This window comes from Nicotiana tomentosiformis, chromosome 11 (genome assembly GCF_000390325.3).
Source record: "Nicotiana tomentosiformis chromosome 11, ASM39032v3, whole genome shotgun sequence".
NCBI lineage: Eukaryota > Viridiplantae > Streptophyta > Magnoliopsida > Solanales > Solanaceae > Nicotiana > Nicotiana tomentosiformis.
The window spans coordinates 82,903,821-82,923,242 of NC_090822.1; the positions used below are offsets into that span (position 1 = coordinate 82,903,821).

Sequence of the window (19,422 nt, forward strand, 5' to 3'; positions counted from 1 at the left end):
TCGTTTCAATTCAAATCAAAAGTAGGATGAGTCGCCTGAACAACAAGGTTTACAAGCTCAAGTCTACTCCAAGTTCAAGTTTATTTCAAGTGCAAGCAGCGGGATGCCCGCTTGAAGAACATGGTCAATTTCTAGTTTTCTTCAAATTTAAGTCAGTAGGATGCCCACCCGAAGAATATGGTGAATTTTCAGTTTCATGTTGAAGGATCAACTGGAGATTCGAGGAAGATTCAAGACAAGAAGTAGATGGAATCTTGTATTTTTCTTTTATTTTGTTGTAATTTTTGCTTTCAATTTATGATGTAAATGGTAGGGACCACAGAACGAAGCCTCGACGGAACCTCACTCGACTCTCCAACTCATCATTCCATCATTCTCCGAACTATACGCGACCTAATTCCCTTTTAACCCGAGATATGTAGGTTGTCCAAAACCAGGACTCGGTTGCACTCTTTTCTTTTATATCGTTTCCTTTTGAATAATGGTTTGGTAAAAAATTAGTCACATGGCTCACCTTGTCTTTGCCTGAAAACTCTTCATGTTTCCACGCAAAGAGGGGCATGCTGTGAGCACCTAATTTTTTTACCATATTTAACTCTTTTCATCAATTTTTAGCATTTAACTATCTTTTAAGTTTAATCTTGATATTTTAGCTTTATTTCACCTTTATAGGTTTTATTTAAAAAAAATTAAAAATCACAAAAAATTATATGTTTTTGATTTTAAAATATTTACCTAGTATTTTTAATTTACACTCTTAAAAGAAAAGAAAAAAAATATTAATTAAAGCAAGAATCAATGAGTCATTTCCATGTGGCAAGATTCTTCCTTATCTTTTGTAACAAATTCACATGCTCTCCCTCAAAACTATATCTGTTAATCGGGCCGGGCTGACCTATTTACAACCCGGTTCAGCCCGGGTCAGCCCGGTACTATAGCATTGTGGGCGGGCTGGGATGGGTTGAGCGGGGAGCGGGTTTCAAACGAACAGTTTTTTGATACCGGTGCATTGGAACCCGCTAAGCCTGCTAACCCGTTAACGGATTTTTAACGGGCCCGGTTCAACCCGCTATCCGTTATAATTTTTTTTTTTTTAAAATTTTCTGGACCGTTGCCAACGGTCAAATTCAAAGAACCTCATGTTGACATGGATGAACTTACAAAAATGATGCAAAGCATGCGATGTATTATTTCTTATTTTTTATAATTGTTGTAAACTTTTAATTTGCAAGTTTAAAAATAAAAAAATCAAAAAAGAACTTGCAACTTAATTTGAAATATTATATATTATTCAATAAAAATATCAAATGAAAGCCTTCGGAGTTTGATCCTTATATATTGCCTATTGGTCTTATTAAATAATTTTTTGTAGCCACTTACTTTCAAATTTCAATTTTAAAATTTTAAAATTCAAATTTAAAAATTTAAACTTCAAAATTTAATTCTAAGCCTTAAAAGTTTGCAAACACTTAAGTATCAATAACATTGAATTTATATAGCGCTTGGGCTGAAGGATCCCCTCCGGAGTCTATACATACCCCCCGAGTGAGCGTAGATGATTATATATATTCAGGATAGACTTCCTAGGGCATGGACTTGCCTTACTTATTTATATATTGTGGTGAATTTTCCCTGGACATCGATCTTGTCCGTATCAATTACATTGGGGATATATTACCCCAGGGCTGGATTGGCCTTATACGGTACTAAGTGATTGATTGTCAGTCGATGTGTATATATATATACGAGATGGAATATCACTGGGCCGGATTGGACATAAACAGTACCGAGTGACCGAATGATTTGTGACCAGTTTTACATGAGGTCTATCCACTAAGATGTCATATTTCTCAAGTCGACCCGATCCAGCCCGCTAAGCCCGAACCCGGACGGACAAAAAAAAACTCAAAAAAGTACAATCCGCTAACAGCCCGAAACATTAAACAAACGAACTAATTTTTTTTTGTGTACAGCCTATCCCAACCCGCCAGTTAAACACCTCTACTCAAAACTCACATGCACGTACATTCTTTTTTTCCTTGCCACCAATTAAATCCTTACAACTACACCTATATATCTTCCGTACACACAACACACAAAGGAGGAGTTTCTCTGCACAAAAACGGGAGGGTAAAGGGTCCGAAACAGAGGGGGCGGTTTCAGTCACGTCCATTTAGAGCACACCACCCAGTGAGGAGGTTCCGAAAGAGAATAACAGGGGATAAGAAAACAGGGCATCGGTGGATCTTAGAGAGAACGAGGGATAAAAAGTTCCGGGCACCGCAAGCTTGAATCTGTCGTCGACCATGTAGTAAAGCTTCACCCATAGCCACTATTTCTATCGCTGCCCTCAAACATCGAAACCCTCCATCATTGCTTTAGCAGAGGTCTGTTCGAGGTTGCGATTCCGGTTCGAGTTCATAGTCCATAGCTCGCTTGAGTATTGCTTTTCCTTTGGAGATTATTTTACACTGTACCCGTTGGAAAATTTTCAGCAATGAAGGTCCCATCTTCCCCTATTGCTACTTCACTAATTTTGAATGTTATCTTATTGCTTCTATTCTTCTGAAATTGTTTGCTGTTTTGATTCCCTTGAGCTATAAGAATATAGAGTCGTTGTTTTGATTCCTTTAAGCTAAGTATTAATCGTGCTATGATGAGTGTTTTGTTGGTATAATTTCATATAAATTGTTTACTGTTTGATATCATTGATTACATGCTTAATTTTGAATTGATTAGGATTTTATATGGTTAAACTCTATAATTGCCGATTAGTATGGACAATGCGTAAATCTGGTACTTAGCCAAATGAGCCTTCATATTTCTACTCCTTCGAATTATTGGGTCATTGGACCAATTTTTATTTAATAAAGCTAGTCTATATGGCACAAATTAGTAGATATTAAAATAACTCAAAAGATGGAATAGTTGTGAATATTTCTAAAGGTGGATAACTTCCATTACTCCAAATAGCTAAAATATTTTTGACCTCAAATAACTCCACATTCATATCTCATGACCTTGCAATAATCTCAAAATCAACTTATAAATATTCGTAGCTTGCTTTAGGTGCGATTAATAAATCATCGTGACTATGGGTACGATTCCCGTGACATAGTCATGATACATAATTCCCCAATTCGAATGTGCGTTTCACGTGACTCGACCATAACTTCAAATAATAATAAAATTAACATGAAGATCGCGGGTGCGTTTCACGTGATGTAGTTTGCAATGTGTGCAAAACAAACGAGTTCCGACATAACGACTTGTTCAAATAAATCCCATAAATATTAAAAGCGATTAGAAAGCAAAATGCACAACAAGTTTAAAATATGTATTAAATTAGATAATTAGACTAATTATTGATAGTGTAGCGACCGTGCTAAAACCACGGAATCCGGGAATGCCTAACACCTTCTCCCGGGTTAACAGAATTCCTTACCCGGTCTTCTGATTTTGCAGACTTTAAAACAGAGTCAAATTCTCTCGATTTGGGATTTAAAATAAAGCGGTGACTTGGGATACCATAAATTATTTCAAATGACGACTCTGGATTAAATAAATAATCTCATATCGATTAATGTCACTTTAATTGGAAAAACTCCCCTATCCCTTCAGAAAAAAGGAAGTGTGACATGGAAGCCTTTTGAAAAGGCTTTATATGCCCATGCCCTCCAAGCTAAGTTACTTTGATTGAGAATAAATTATACATAATATATATTAAAAATTATGAAAAACTTGATACTGGAAAAGGATATGCACTTTCAAAGAGAAATATGCAGGAGCATATATTCAAAATGGTTGGTTAAGCATGCATGGAAGGTAGGTCTAGAATAAGCAAAACATCCCCAAGCATAGCTTTATGTGCTGGTTAACTATGCATGGGAGATTGGTGACTAGAGAAAGGCTAGCTAAAATGTGAATATGCCAACTGCCAAGACAGAGCACATGTTTAATGTGTGGAGATCAAACTGAATCAATGGTTGAAAATATCAGAAATTATGGCGCAGAATAACAAGGCTAGCTAGTTAAAGGGAGATATGTAGGGGATTTGCGCAAGCAATACTGGCAGCATTGGTATGCGATGTCTGGAAAGGAATAAACGAGGCATTATGGAACTACAGAGTCCCGAAACCAAGCATGGAAGATTTATACAAGTAGGAGACATACACTGTATAAATATATATCATACGTTATTCTTACACATATATATTTAGGATGAGGAGATAGGGCATATTGTAACAGAGAGGAAAACACATTGTATTTTGTTTGGGTAATCAATAATAATTTCAAATTTGAGTTTGGTATTACTGAACATGTCTGTTCAGGAAGAGAAATGAGTACTCTTCCAAAAGGTCTGGTTTTTTCTCTATAAATAAGAGTTTTTTTTACCTAAAAAATGGAATAGAAAAATCTACAAATGTATTATTGGCTTGTTGTATCCTGAAGAAGATTGTTTGTGTTTTCCAATTTAAATACGGACAATATCCTCATCAAGGAAAGTCGTTCTCATGCCTCAAGCCTGCTTAAATTTTGTTTCTTCAAATTTTGATTATTTCTAACACAAAGAACTAAAGGATCAAAAGTCCCATAAATCTAATAAAACGTGGTGTAATAATAATAAACAAAATATAAATTCAATAGAACAAAAAGACGAACTTCAAAGAAGAAGTTCCATTACATTCAAATTTTGATACCGTCATCATTCTTATGAAAATTTCGTTTGTTTTTCAACAAAAATTAGGAGGAACGACAACCACACAAAAAAAAAAAGAAAAAAAAAAGAAGAAAAATCATAGTTTTGTTACTAATTCCTTCAAGAATCCTTCTCTAGCAAACAGGTGCTTTCCTAGCTAAAACAAACTTCTTCCAACAATTGGTAACTTCCCTTTGAACGTCAAGTTCAGATTTCTTTCCATTCTTGACCAGCTTCACCTCCTCTAATTTGGCGCTCAGCCTAGCTGGAAGTGTGTCCAGCTCGTGGAGGACCTTGACAATGTCGAGGACGAGACGCTCTGCTAGGGTTCGCGAGAAGTCCTCCCGGATCACCACACGAAGCACCGTGACGTGTTGGGCGTCAGCGGGCATAGTGTAGGCCGGGACTATCCACCCGAACCTACGGAGCGTCTCGGACACCTCGAACTCATTGTGACGGCTATTGTCCTTGAGGGAAAAGGCCACCAAAGGGACACCTTCATCTTTGGAGACTATGTTAAAACGTCCTGTTTTTTCGAGTCCTTCTCTTAGCACAATGGCATTTTCGCGACAGTTCTCCATTACATTTCGGTATCCCTGTAATTCATCAAAGTTGATTTAATCCGATTATCCATTTCATATTCATGAGTCACAAGTTTAATTTTTTTTTCTTTTGCAATATATTAATGTCACATGAGTCATTTTTGGGGGTTACCTCATAGCCCAAACGGATTAGCTGATAATATTGAGCAATGACTTGACTTGAACCTACATTTACATGTACAAATATATCATTGAACAAATAATAATAACTCTAATAACATAATCTTTTTATTTAAAAAAAAAATAACAAAGTTTGAAGTATGAGAATATAAAGGTCTAACTTCGATATGAATAGGGAGACATCGATGACATCGTTTGAAATAAAGTTTGTAACATACTCAGAGGCTATATTATTATATATTTCAAGTTTTATTAAAAAAAAAAAAAATTAAAAATGTTCGAGAAAGGCATAATCAAATAAAAAACTGCCGTGACTCTTCAAAATTCAAGTAAAATGAGACAAAGAAAGTACTAATTTCTTACTAGATGGGAAGAGTTGAGGGATCGAAGGAAAGATCAAGGACTAGAGTGATTGAAATTTACCTTTGGAGAAATTGAGAGTAAAGGTGGGCTGATCAGCTCCAAGATAGTTGATGTGGAAAATGAGTTCTTCGGGCAAATCTTGTTTGGTCCTCCAAATAACCCAACCAATACCAGCATAGACAAGCCCATATTTGTGCCCACTCACATTTATGCTCTTCACTAAGGGAAGCCTAAAGTCCCACTCCAATTCTGGGTACAGGAATGGAGCAATGAATCCACCACTTGCTGCATCCACATGAATTGGTGTGTTCCATCTGCCAAAACAAAACAAAACAAAAACAAATCATAAGAAAATTGTTTATTCTTTCTTGTTGTAAAAATAGTTTTCACCTTTTGCATATCTAGTGTAGACAGTCTTTTCTTTTTTGCTTTCTATATGTAAGTACATATTAGAATAGTTAATACTTTGTGTTAGTTAACAATCTTTGTTAATAAAACTTGTACTCCTATTGTTTGATCACGGATAGAGTTTAAAAAAAAAAAAAAAATTCTAAAACTTGTTAAAACAAATGATAAACATTTGTATGACGATAAATCACCTTATTAAAGATAAATTGTTAATAAATATAAAAGTATCATTATTTTTTGAACACACAAAAAAAGAAAAAACGCATAACATAAATTGAGATGAAGAAAATATAAATTATTGGAGGGAAGATCTACTTTACCCAGTTTGCTTGTTCTTTTCAATCAAAAGATCATTCAAGAGCTTGACATCTTCAAATTCTCCATTAAGAGTTGAACCCAAGATTGCAGCAACACAAATGGTGTTCTCATCAACCATCTCCACAGCCTGGACTGGGTCCATCACATAGTACCCTTCCCTTACCTTTACTTCTTTCAATTCCACTTCAAAATAGTTGGCAAATTTCTCCCAGCACACCTAAAATAGGCACACAAAAAAGTGAAAACTAATTTTAATCTTTATAACATGTTCTTGAAATGTTTGTGTGCATTGTAGGTGCTGGTCCAGTGCATCTTGCTCTGAGTTATATATATTTTTGAAATTTATGATTTTAAATATCATAATATTTGTGTAACTAAAAGACTTTTGAAACTTATAATCGTTACTAGTAGGGAGAGGAGGAATAAGATACCTGAACATTGGCGCCAGTGACAATGTTGGGCTTATTGTAAGGTTTGCCCTCAGCTTTGCGTTTGTTTTGCCAATTTCTCTTGAATGCAAGCCCCGCTAGCATTATGGCCTCCGATGAACCAACTGTACCCACTCCAACTGCTGTCTCCTTCTCTTCTAGTGGCGCGTTGAATAAACGTGCTATCATGTTCACGCATCGATTCTGCAATTTATTTATTTATTTATTTATTCAAATTCAAACGTCGACCTTTCTTATTATTGTTTTTTCCCATTTTACAAAGAGACATGATTTGAAGTTGCATCCATTTTTTTAAAATTCTTTAGAAGCCATCCTATTTTATCAATTTGTTAATGAAAATTGAAGGAGCATTTCTTTTTTTTTTTTTTTCCTAGAATATCTTTTGTATAGTATCTAAATCGAGTAAAAGGCAGTAATTTTGCGTTAATATTCTGAAATCTAAATTGCAAAAGTGTACTTGATTAAATCAGGAATTGCTTTACAAGTACCAAATATGGATGGCCAAAAAGATTATTCCTGCTAATGACCAAAACCAAAGGCCGTCAGTTTTTCCGCGTTTTGGGTACAAAGACAAGAAAGGAAAACCGTTGCTTTTAGTGTAAGACACTCACTAATCGAAAGAGAGAAGAATCATTTTCTTTATTCAACTTTCTCTTATTTTCTCTCAAAACCAAACAAAAGAAAAGAAAATGATGTGGTTCTCAATTTCTTCGGCTTCTTTTCCACTCTCTTTTTTCCATCCACCGTTTATATTAGAGTGTATTTTATATATAGATGAATTTTTTATATCTTAATGTGTATATACATAAATTATTGTATCCCTAGGCACAAACATTAGCAGAGTCACATGTACTCAAAGGGGGTCAACTTATACTCATTTCTCGAAAAATTATACTGTGTAGCTAGATAAATTATTTAAAATATGTATATAGTATATATTCACACAACATGTACTCAAAGGGGGTTTACTTCTTTTTATTTTGATCCCTTTAGCGAAAACAACATAATTTTTCAGAGTATTAGAAGAAGCAAAAATCATATTGTTTGAGAAGAGAAGAGAAATTGCCTGAAGCTCAGTGGTAACAGGGTATTCATCCATGTCAACATAGTTCTTGTTAATGGAGTCCATCATAAGCTTATCACACTCTGGCTCCATCCATGTTGTCACAAATGAAGCCAAGTTCAGCCTTGGATTCCCGTCAAGCATCAACTCGTCGTTAATTATTTGAAATGCCGCCTCTTTTGGTATCGAATTCTCCGCCATCTCAAACCTAAAAACAACTATATTACTTAGTAGTACTAAAAGAGATTAAACATGAAAAATTCACCTTTTTTTGAGCTGAGAAAATTTACAACAATCTGAATTAATACACGTGAAGTAACAACGAGAGAGCGAGCAACAGAGTAATTTGCACATGTTTAGTAACAGAGATAGTCATTATAAAGGGCTGTCGTCCGACATGTTCATAAAATATTTCTTATATATGTGTATAGACATATTTTTTTTTTCTAAAAACCAATATGTATATAATATGTAAAATAGTCTTACACCATTTGAAAGTAATAAAAAAATGAATATAATTTGAGACATGAATTTTGGTTTTAAAATCAACATAGTTCTCTATCTAGATAAACTATAATAATAGATCGATACTGCTTGTACAAAATTCTATGTATGTAACCACACATATATTGCGTAAATTAGTAAGACGTTATGATGTTCACCTTGGAAGGGAAGTTCGAACATAGCGAGAGGCAAAAGTGGAGTGTACCGAAACGTCCGACTCAGAGGAGATTTTCGAGAGGACCATTTTGGGAAAAAATGAACAAGGAAAACGAGAAAGAATGAGGTTAAACCTTGGTACAAAAGATCAGAGAAAAAGGAGGAGAATTAGTTTTCTTTGGTAATTGCTTGGAGGGAAAGGGAGAAAGGCTAGAGTATTTATAGTTGTCCAATTGGTGACTTTCTTGGAATGCAATTCAACGGCGCAAGTATGGAAACTGTCCTTTGAATCTTTTTTTTGGTGCTAATTATAGAATATAGAATATAGGCATCTTTGTGAGGAACGTGGAAATTGACCTTGTCTACCTTAGAAATATGGGAAGACTTTGTTAAATATATACCCGTGTTGACCATGCTGTGTTTGACTTGTATTATTAGGCAAAGTCCAATATATATTTTCAAGTACTATAATATGTTCGTCCATTGAACAAAAAGCAAAGTTTCTTTAATGAGAAATGACATTTTTTCAAAGGCATAGTGGCGTTGTTTTAGTTTTTCCAAAACAGTTTTTGTTCAACAATTCAAAAACATTTTTCACAAACTTGGTCTGTTTATGAAACTTTTTTTAACTTTTTGAAGTTTTCTTTTTGTTGGAGATTCTAAAACTCGTTTTTTTGAAACCATTCGAAACCTCCAAAAATTAGTTTTTGAATTTTTCAAATGTTTGAAAGCTGAGTTTGAAAATCTTTTTAAAAATGGGTTACTTTTCCTTCTTCTTTTTTTCTTTCTCCTGCAAAAACAGCTGAGACGAACACTATGATTTTTTATTTTTTTTGAATTGTTACAAAAATTAAAGAAACTGAACCTTTTTCTAAGGCTAGAAGGGTATTTGGCTAGACTTAGAAATTCGCTAAAAACCGATCAAAAATACCGACCAACGTTGGTCGGTTATGGCAAATTACCGACCAAAACGCGACCTTTACGGTGTGGACGGTATTTTGATGGTCGGAACGGCTTACCGACCAGCTTTGGTCGGTATATTAAAACGACCATCTGACAAGTTTAATTACTTACCGACCAACTTTGGTCGGAAACATATTTTATTAATTTAATTTTACCGACCAAAGTTGGTCGGATTATCTTTTTTTTATTAATTATTAAAATTAAAAAAAAAACGACCAACTTTGGTCGGTAATTGAAAATATATATTTTTTAAAACAAATTAAAATTAAACATTACCGACCAACTATGGTCGGTAATCTCAACAATGCAAGCAAAATACCGACCAAAGTTGGACGGTAGTCTTGAATTCTGGGAATTCAACGTTCATTAACCGACCAACTTTGGTCGGTATTTTGGAATAATTTTTTATTATTATTAAAAACCGACCAACGTTGGTCGGTTTTTCTGGGATTAATTTTGACATAAAATGCATGTTTTGGCAGCTAAACCACCTGCCAGCATACCAATACAACAACACAACAATAACAACAACAACAAACAACAACAACAACAACAACAAAAACACAACAACAACAACAACACAACAACAACAACAACAACACAATAACAACAACAAAAACAAAAACACAACAACAACAACAACAACAACAACAACAACACAATAACAACAACAACACAACAATAACAACAACAACAACAACACAACAACAACAACCAAAACATTCAATAAATACTTTAAAACTAACAAATTAAAGTTCAATTGAACATAAAAATCCAAAACCAAGTTAAAACTAATTACAACTGGTTCTATTTGTCTGGTTCAAAACTGGTTCTATTTGTCTAGTTCAAAGTATATAAAAGTCAAGGGGTGTTTTGTACAACATCATCATCACCGTTTGATGAACTTTCATCTACAAGACGATATAGAGAACGGTCTTGTGGAAGACGGGAAGCACGATCACGGGGAGGACGGGAGGAACGATCACGAGCAGGGCGGGAGGAACGATCACGTGGAGGTCGACCCTCTGGAGATGACTCACGAGATTGGGGCAACGGAAAATCTCCACTAGATAGGAGAGTTCTGATCTGAGCTTGCATGCCAAGGAATTGAGCATCTCTAAGCCTTTTCTCTTTCCTTGGCCGCTTCTAGCTCTGATGTGAGCTTTGTCACTGTTTCCCGCATAGCGGAGAGGCTCTCCCTATTAAGTTGCTCGCCATGCGAGGAAGTCCCTATTCCTCGCATTCCACACTTATAGCGATGGAAGTTTTTAGTAGGAAGCCCGTATACCTTCCCCATTTTGGACCGCCAACAGACTCCAACCATATTCTTTCAGCATCCTCGTCCGAAGGTTGGGTTGGCTCACCCGATTCACCAGCTGGATGACTACGGATGAATTCCTCCACGTTACTTTGGTAGCGACCCTATATTATTTTAAATTAAATCAGTATTTCAAGTTGTTTATAAAAGTAAATTATAATACTTAAATAAAATTGAAAGCTTACATATGCAGTCGAGGCCCGGTCCTCGACCCACCTATCTTGATCCCCCTCTTTCTTCTTCTTCACAACATGTGTCTCCTTGAATAGCTCATCATGACTCATTGGACGCTCATACTTCTTTTCCTGAAAACAAATTAATTTAGTTAATAAACAGAATAGATATACTTAGAAAAGTAAAATAATTTAAGCAATTACGTACCAATCTTCTTTTTATTGTCCCTAGGCTGATCGCACCTCCAGTGTGCAAGGAGCCTCCCTTCTCGGATGCACGAGCTTTCTTTCCTTTTTCGCTCCTCTCTAAGAACTCTGCGGTAAGCCATTGCCTTTGCAAATCATTCCACAAATTCTCAAGTAACCAGCCAGGCCTCTTGTTCTTCTTTCTAGCATCCGAGAAAGCATCCGCCAATCTCTAGCGAGCTTTATGATGAAAATTTATAGCCACTTCCACGCTATAGCGGTCTTCCCATACACACTTGCTCTGTATTTCAAAAGTTAAATATTAGATGGAAACATCATAAGTATAAATTATTAAACTGTTTAAAAGAATATTTATACCTTAAATTGATTGAAAATTTGCTCCTTCAGTGAGAATGGGCAATCAGTCCAAGTCGCATAAGGGCCATCATAAATCTTTCTGATGGCATTGGTGATTATCCTCGTAGTTTTATTACCTGGCCTGAACCTGCAATTTAACAACAAAAACACATTAATATCTTAGTAAAAATGTTACAAATCAATAGACGCAAAAATAATGAATAACACTTACCCATCACCCTCAGGGACTATGATGATCCTGCCATATCGATCATAATGCACTACCTAGTCATCACCATCCGAAGCATGTGTATCAGATGCATGTGAAGACGGTGTAAGCGGGTCAGAGCTAATGCCTCCCAGGCGAAGGCCTGCAATAGATGGAGTCGATGATGAAGATGGTTGTGATCCCTGTGACTGCGACATAGCTGGATGCGAACCAAGTGGATGTGATACCGATGGCTGTGACCCGAGTGGCTGTGACATGGGTGGATGCGATCCATGTGGCTGTGATATGTAGGGATGTGATCCATATGGATGTGATGCAGATGGTTGTGAGGCAGCTGGACTGTATGTCGGACGTATAGTCCTGTGACCCTGTGATGGAAGACTGGGTGTCTGAATGAAGGTGTACGGCTCGTGATGCTGTGGCAGCTCAGTATAGCCGTGTGGTGGAGGATAAGACATAGGCATCTCTGAAAAAGGTGGACAAGAGGGAGTATTATTTTCTACCCTCCTCTTTCCCTTCCTACCCTTTTCTCGACCCCGAGAACTAGTAGGGTCATTTTTACCTTGACCCTTGCCTGCCATCTGCATAATATAATACACATTTAGATTGAAACATATAAGAAACTAGCTATAAAATGAGAGTGCTTTAAAAACCAACTTTTTAATCCTCATCGACGTATTGTTCCTCGTCCGAGAATTCTTTGTCCTCACTTGTTTGAGCTTCATCAGTTGATTCCTCGTCCTCATTTTCTATAATTGTTACTTCATTTATATCAACTTCTTCCAATATGCATTCAGGATGTTCCAAATCATTTTCTAATTGAAGATATATCTTTCAAAAATTGATTTACACCATTATTTGGATTATTTACCTACATAGAGTTAAAAAAAGTCATAAGTTAGCACAACTTATGAATCAATTTTTATACATTCACTACATATATATATATATATATATATATATATACTTACAAACTGTTTGAACCACGTATCAAATCTCGTATATACAGCATCATAGCCAAATTGACCCACGAAGTGACTGTGACATATCAAATATTTTTAGTAGTTGCATCAATATGTAGTCACAGTAAATTTTACATTTTGATAACTAATAAATCAATACTTACTTGAGAAATGGTACAACTTCGGGATAATTTAAGCAACACATGAAGTGTAGCTGACTTGTACTCCATATCACTCAAACTTCTCTTTCTAACATCCTTAGAACATCGGCCTGGTTGATTGAATATGGACATTGGTGGATATAATGGATCATTCACACATTCGACCGTGTGCCTATTGGGCCTATTCCTAGAACATGGCACGTTACTCTCAAAATAATAAGAACAAAAATGTGCAGTTTCCTTTGCAAGATAGGCTTCGCATATAGATCCTTCAATCTTATTCCTCTGCTTAACAAATTGTTTGCATTTGCCAATTGTCCTACATAATCTCATGTTAGCCAATAACATTCAAATAAAATAGAATAGTACATCAAACTTATAATATTACCTCTCAAAGGGATACATCCATCTGCATTGAAAAGGCCCTCCAAGTCGTGCCTCGTGTACAAGGTATATTGGAAGGTGTTCCATCACATCAAAGAAACCACATGGGAATATTTTTTCCATCTTACTAGAAATTACAGGGATGTTCTGGTCCATCCGAAGTAGGTTTTCTTCCCTTAATGTGGTAGAACACAAGTCTTTGAAAAATAAACTAATCTCTGTGATGGGTTTCCAGATTCTTTCAGGAAAACCACAAAATGCAATAGGCAGTAAGATCTCCATGAAAACATGGCAGTCATGACTTTTCAAATGGCTCAACTTCCCTACCTCCATATCTACTTTTTTTCCAAGATTCGACGCCTAACCCTCAGGCATCTTTAATTTCGTAACCCAATCACAAATTTATCGTCTTTCCTCCAAAGTGAATGTGTAACTTGCTTTGGGCTTGAACACCTTACCATTGTTTGCTGTCTGCAAGTATAATTCAGGCCGCCTGCAATATTCTTGTAAGTCCATTCTAGCCTTCGGGTTATCTTTTGTCTTACCTTTAACATCCATCACTGTGTTGAACAAATTATCAAAATAATTCTTCTCAATATGCATGACATCAAGGTTGTGTCGGAGAAGATTATCCTTCCAATAAGGCAACTCCCAAAATATACTCTGTTTCGTCCAATTATGATTAACACCATATCCGGGGAATCTATAAGGTGGAGCCTCAGTAACTTTACTGAAGTTCTGGACCCTCTCCCAAATTTCCTCACCTGAAAGTATCGGAGGTGGAGAATCATATTCCACTTTATTCTTTTTGAATGCATTTTTCATCCTTCTAAACTCATGATCATCAGGCAAGAATTGACGGTGACAATCAAACCATGATTGCTTTCGGCCATGTTTCAAAGTGAACGCTTTACTATTTTCCATGCAGTAAGGACAAGCTAGCTTCCCAGCAGTCATCCACCCAGACAACATTCCATACGTAGGAAAATCATTAATAGTCCACATTAAATTAGCATGCATATTAAAATTCTGCTTGGTTGATATGTCATATGTTTCAACACCATCATACCACAATTGTTTTAGCTCATCAATCAAAGGTTGCAAATATACATCAATCAAACTTTTCGGATTACGTGGACCGGGGATAATACAATTTAAGAATATATATGGACTAGTCATACACAACTCAGGTGGTAGATTATAAGGTGTAAGAAAGACAGGCCAACATGAATATGGTGTCGCAGATATAGAAAAAGGCGTGAATCCATCGGCACACAGACCTAACCGAATGTTCCTTGGTTCACTAGCAAAATCTGGATATGTCCTATCAAAGTGCTTCCAAGCTTCTCCATCTGAAGGATGACACATAACACCAGGTGGTCTTCTATTTTCAAAATGTCATCTCATATGAGGATCAGAACTCATCGACGCATATAACCTCTTTAACCTAGGTATAAGAGGTAAATAATGCATTGCCTTGACAGCGACCATATTCCCGCTGGAAAGCCTCTTGAAACGAGGCTTTTCGCAAAATTTACAACTGTCTAAAGTTGCATCATCTTTATAATATAACATGCAACCATCTTCACAACAATCAATTCTCATTGACGAAAGTCCTAACTTAGAAACCAATCTCTTCGCCTTATAGAAATCACCAGGTAAGTTGATATTAGGGTCAACTAGTTCACTCATAAGGTCAATGAAACAGTCCATGGCTGCTTGAGAAATATTCCAATTAGATTTGATACTTAGTAATCTAACTGCAACAGATAGCTCAGAGTGCGGACTTCCTTCACGTAGTGGACGACTAGCTTCCTCTAACTGTTCATAAAAATGTTTTGCGTCATCATTAGGAGTTTGTTCAACATTTTCATTGAGCTCACCCCCAAAAGCATCCGCAACCATATCCTGAATTCTAGAATCAAGATTTGTATTCTCCACCGACCTACTACTTTCACCAACAACCATGTTATGAAATATCCCACGGCTACCATCGATCTCTCCATGATTAGTCCACACAAAGTAATTCTCTATAAACCCCTTCCTATAAAGATGAAACTTAACTTCCTCCGATTTTTTAAACTTCATACAATCGCACCTAACACAAGGGCACCTAATTACTCCTTCACTTTGGTATGGTGGAAGTGACATTGCATGTCTAATAAAGTCATCAACCCCTTCTACAAAATCCTCCCGCAATCCCCGCCGATTAGGATAATTTCTATTGTACATCCAAGTACGATGTTCCATCTATACAAATAAAACAAGAATAAATTAATTTATTCTACAATTATAAATTAATTATATCTTTTTTAGTTAATTCAAGATAATTATTTTTTCCTAATTACACCAATTTATATCCTAAAAGTTCAATTCATATCCAAAAGGTCCAATTCATATCTTAAAAGTTCAATTCATATCCTAAAAGTTCAATTCACAAGAACAAATCCTAAAAACTAAAATTTCAATTCATATCCTATGAGTTTAAACATAAACTAACTAAACTAAAGAAATTCAACCCATACCCTAAAAGTTCGATTCACAACAACAAATTAATTTATTCTACAATTATAAATTAATTAACAAAACTAATTAGTTAATAAAACTAATTAAAACAAGACCTAAACCCTAATCCTCAATAAAATGCAATGGTCAAATAATTGAAACACTAATCAATTGAAACTAATTCATAACTAATTAACAAAACCTAGAAATAATAAATAAATGGGTTGTAATAATTCAAACCTAGAATTTTTAGGAGATGGAGAAGGAGAGGGGCGGCAGTGGCAGTGGCAGCGGTGACGGCGACGGCGCGGCAACGGCGAGGGGAGGGCTGGACGCGAGGGGGAGGGCTGGGAGAAGGAGAGAGGGGAAGAGGGAAGAGGGAAGAGGGAAGAGGAAAACATTTCAGAGAAATGGGGGTTTCTCCCATTTTTCACTTCTCTGATTTTAGAATTACCGACCAAAGTTGGTTGGTAATTTTGGTCGGTACATTAAGTACTGACCGTTTGACCAAAAACCGACCAACTTTGGTCGGTTTTTTAAAAAACAAAAATTAAATTCTTTTTTTTTTGTGTTTTTTTTCTTAAGATATTATAAATTATAAAAAAATATTATAAACTACAAGCATTTATTTTATTTAACTATGCAATTATTATAAATAATTATAAACTATAAGCATAATCTTTATAAATAATTATATTAACTATTTAATTTTAATAAATTATAATAGCATCTATCTAAGTAAATTTTCTAAGTTATAATTAAGTATGTGAGTAATTTCTCACACACACACATACACTATATTGTAATTGATGCTAATAACTTCTTTTTTCATTCGTTCATCACTAATAATGCATGACATAGATTAATCGATATATAGGTCGAGACGTTTTGATGAATCATCGATTAATATTCATCAATACATCTAAGTAAGTTATAAGTCGATGAATCAATTTACAAATAGATATATTTGATGATAAAGTATATATACTAATTAGTATCTTCCCAAGTCTATCCCTAAAAGAACCCGACCCTGTGGTCCTAGCGCTTCGTGTTCTTATATATATATATATATATATATATATATATATATATATATATATATATATACACACACACATACAAACACACTTCATTGTAATACTTTAACTATATATATAGCTTGTTATAGTATATGTTAGTGTGTATATATATAGCTTGTTAAAGTTTGACCATGTTTGACCTATTAATTTAACTCGTTTACTTAATATTAATATCTTCTTTCGTTTATTAAATTTGTGATCCATATATATATATATATATATATATATATATATATATATATATATGTCACAGATGTTTAGTATTAATTCTTTTATTTTTCATTCATTCATCACTAATAATACATGGCATAGCTAGATTAATCGATATAAGTCGAGACGTTTTGTTTTTACTATTAGTCGATATAGGTCAAACGTTTTGTTTTTAATATTCATCGATGCATCTAATTAAGTAAGTTATAAGTCGATGAATCAATTTACAAATAGCATGTTATATATAGTATATGTTAGTGTATTAATTATTTGTATTACAAAAGTGTTAGCGAATTACATTTATATTATTTAGATAGTAAATATAAAAGTAATTCGAAAGTTTGATCAATATTGTTGACGTAATAACCGACCAACTTTGGTCGGTTATTTTGCAGAAAATAAAAATTACCGACCAAAGTTGGTCGGTAAATGCTTCCCCTACATTAACCGACCAACGTTGGTCGGTAATTTTAAATATAAATTCTTAAATATTATAAAATATTTTAAATAATAAAATAATTATTAAAATTTAAAAAATTGGATCCAGATTACCGACCAACGTTGGTCGGTAATCCAAATTTTTCTTGTCTGACCAGCTTGGTCAATTCATTGACCAATTTACCGACCAACGTTGGTCGGTATTTAGTTTTAAAAAATGTAAATATTTTTTTTTTCCAGTTTTCGTCCAACCCGGACGGTTTTTGGTCGCATTTTTTGATCGACCAACGTTGGTCGGAAATTGTTAGTCGGTTTTTAGCAGATTTTTAGTAGTGTTATAAGTTGGTCAAACTGATTGATAAGTCACCTTTTAGTATATCTCCACGTTCGCTGAACACTTAAAGTGCTTATAAGGCAAAGTGAGCCAAAAGTTGTAAGTTGGTCACCCTAACTTATGACTTTTCAACTTATAAACACTTTCGGTTTGATCAGGTTTTTACTGTTTTATCCGTACTTTTTTTAAATTCTCAAAACCTTGTCTAAAACCAAAATATGTATCTTTCTTTTCTCTCCATATCCGTCGTTTTTGTTTGTCTTTACAAAAAGTATTTCAAATATATAATTTTAAAATAAATTTAAGGGTATTTTTGTTATTTAACAAAAGACCGGCTCATCAACACTTTTTAATCAAACAGATTAACTACTAATTATCAATTTCAGCACTTCTATTCAAATACGTACTTATTTATAAAACCAATTTTAACATTTAAAAATATTTTTCAGCACTTAAAACTTATTAGCATTTAAAATCAACTAACCTAACTGTATACAAGTGAAATCGGGGTTAATGCACACCCCATTTTCCGGTGGATCAAACGAAGTAAGAGTATGAATATATGAGATCGAACTCAAAGCTATGGACTCTTTGTATCAAGGCCCGAACGGAGTGCTCACCATCGGACCCGATAAGACAACACTTCCCGAACCTAGAACGAGGTCTAAGACCTCAAAAAATATGGCAAACGGCTGCACACGACTAACAGAGGGATGTGATATCCGCACCCGACCGGATATCACGGCGCAGATCTCGTCCGATGTCGGTAATAGATCAGTAATTAACGAGAAAGGAGGATTTTTACCTCTTTTATTTCTATTCTAGGGATGAAACTCTCATATTATAAAAGGGAAGCTTATTATTTAATAGAATACATTGTAACACGCAAACCAAGGCAATCAAATTTTATTTTTACTGCTCTCCAGTTATAGCAAAGCTATTACTTTTCTGTTTGTTATTCATTCTCTATTGGCTCCGAACCGAGGGTCTGATCGAGGGCAAAACTATTGTCCAACCCAAGTTCAAGCTAAACCATAACACTAGAACTGGTTTGATTATTCATTTTGTCTTTCACTCAGTTATCTAATATCTTTTATTATTTGTGTTGAATCAATCCACATATTCTTAAAACCGCGTATAAATTTAATTGTTATCCATTTTAAGGGTAAATAATTTGGCACCCAACGTGGGGCTAAGGATAATAGTGGTGGTTTGATACAAATCCCCATAACACACTCTATTTTACGCTTGTTCTTTAAAGTCTCAATTTCAGGTCAGCTTAAAAATGTCAAACTCTTAGTCTGCCCACTTGAACGTTGAGGCTAAGTCCTGGCCATCATGGCAAAAATAATAATCTGGTACCTAGCAATGAGGCACCCCTGCTGATCCCAATGGAGTCCCAGTTGCCGATCCAATCAATGACATTTCACAGGTTGCTATT

At 35.0% G+C, this 19,422-nt stretch overlaps 1 protein-coding gene across 1 annotated transcript; it reads right to left on the reverse strand.

The window, feature by feature from the left end:
• Positions 1–4,615: 4,615 nt before the first annotated feature.
• Positions 4,616–8,876, reverse strand: LOC104110227 (glutamate decarboxylase 4-like). The gene is made up of 7 exons (XM_009619679.4): positions 8,685–8,876; positions 8,026–8,230; positions 6,942–7,142; positions 6,513–6,727; positions 5,845–6,098; positions 5,414–5,466; positions 4,616–5,295 (listed from the first exon to the last, which is right to left on the reverse strand). The coding sequence occupies exons 1-7, from the start codon at positions 8,768–8,770 to the stop codon at positions 4,834–4,836; spliced, it is 1,476 nt and encodes a 491-aa protein (XP_009617974.1). The 5' UTR covers positions 8,771–8,876; the 3' UTR covers positions 4,616–4,833.
• Between the last annotated feature and the right edge of the window lie 10,546 nt (positions 8,877–19,422).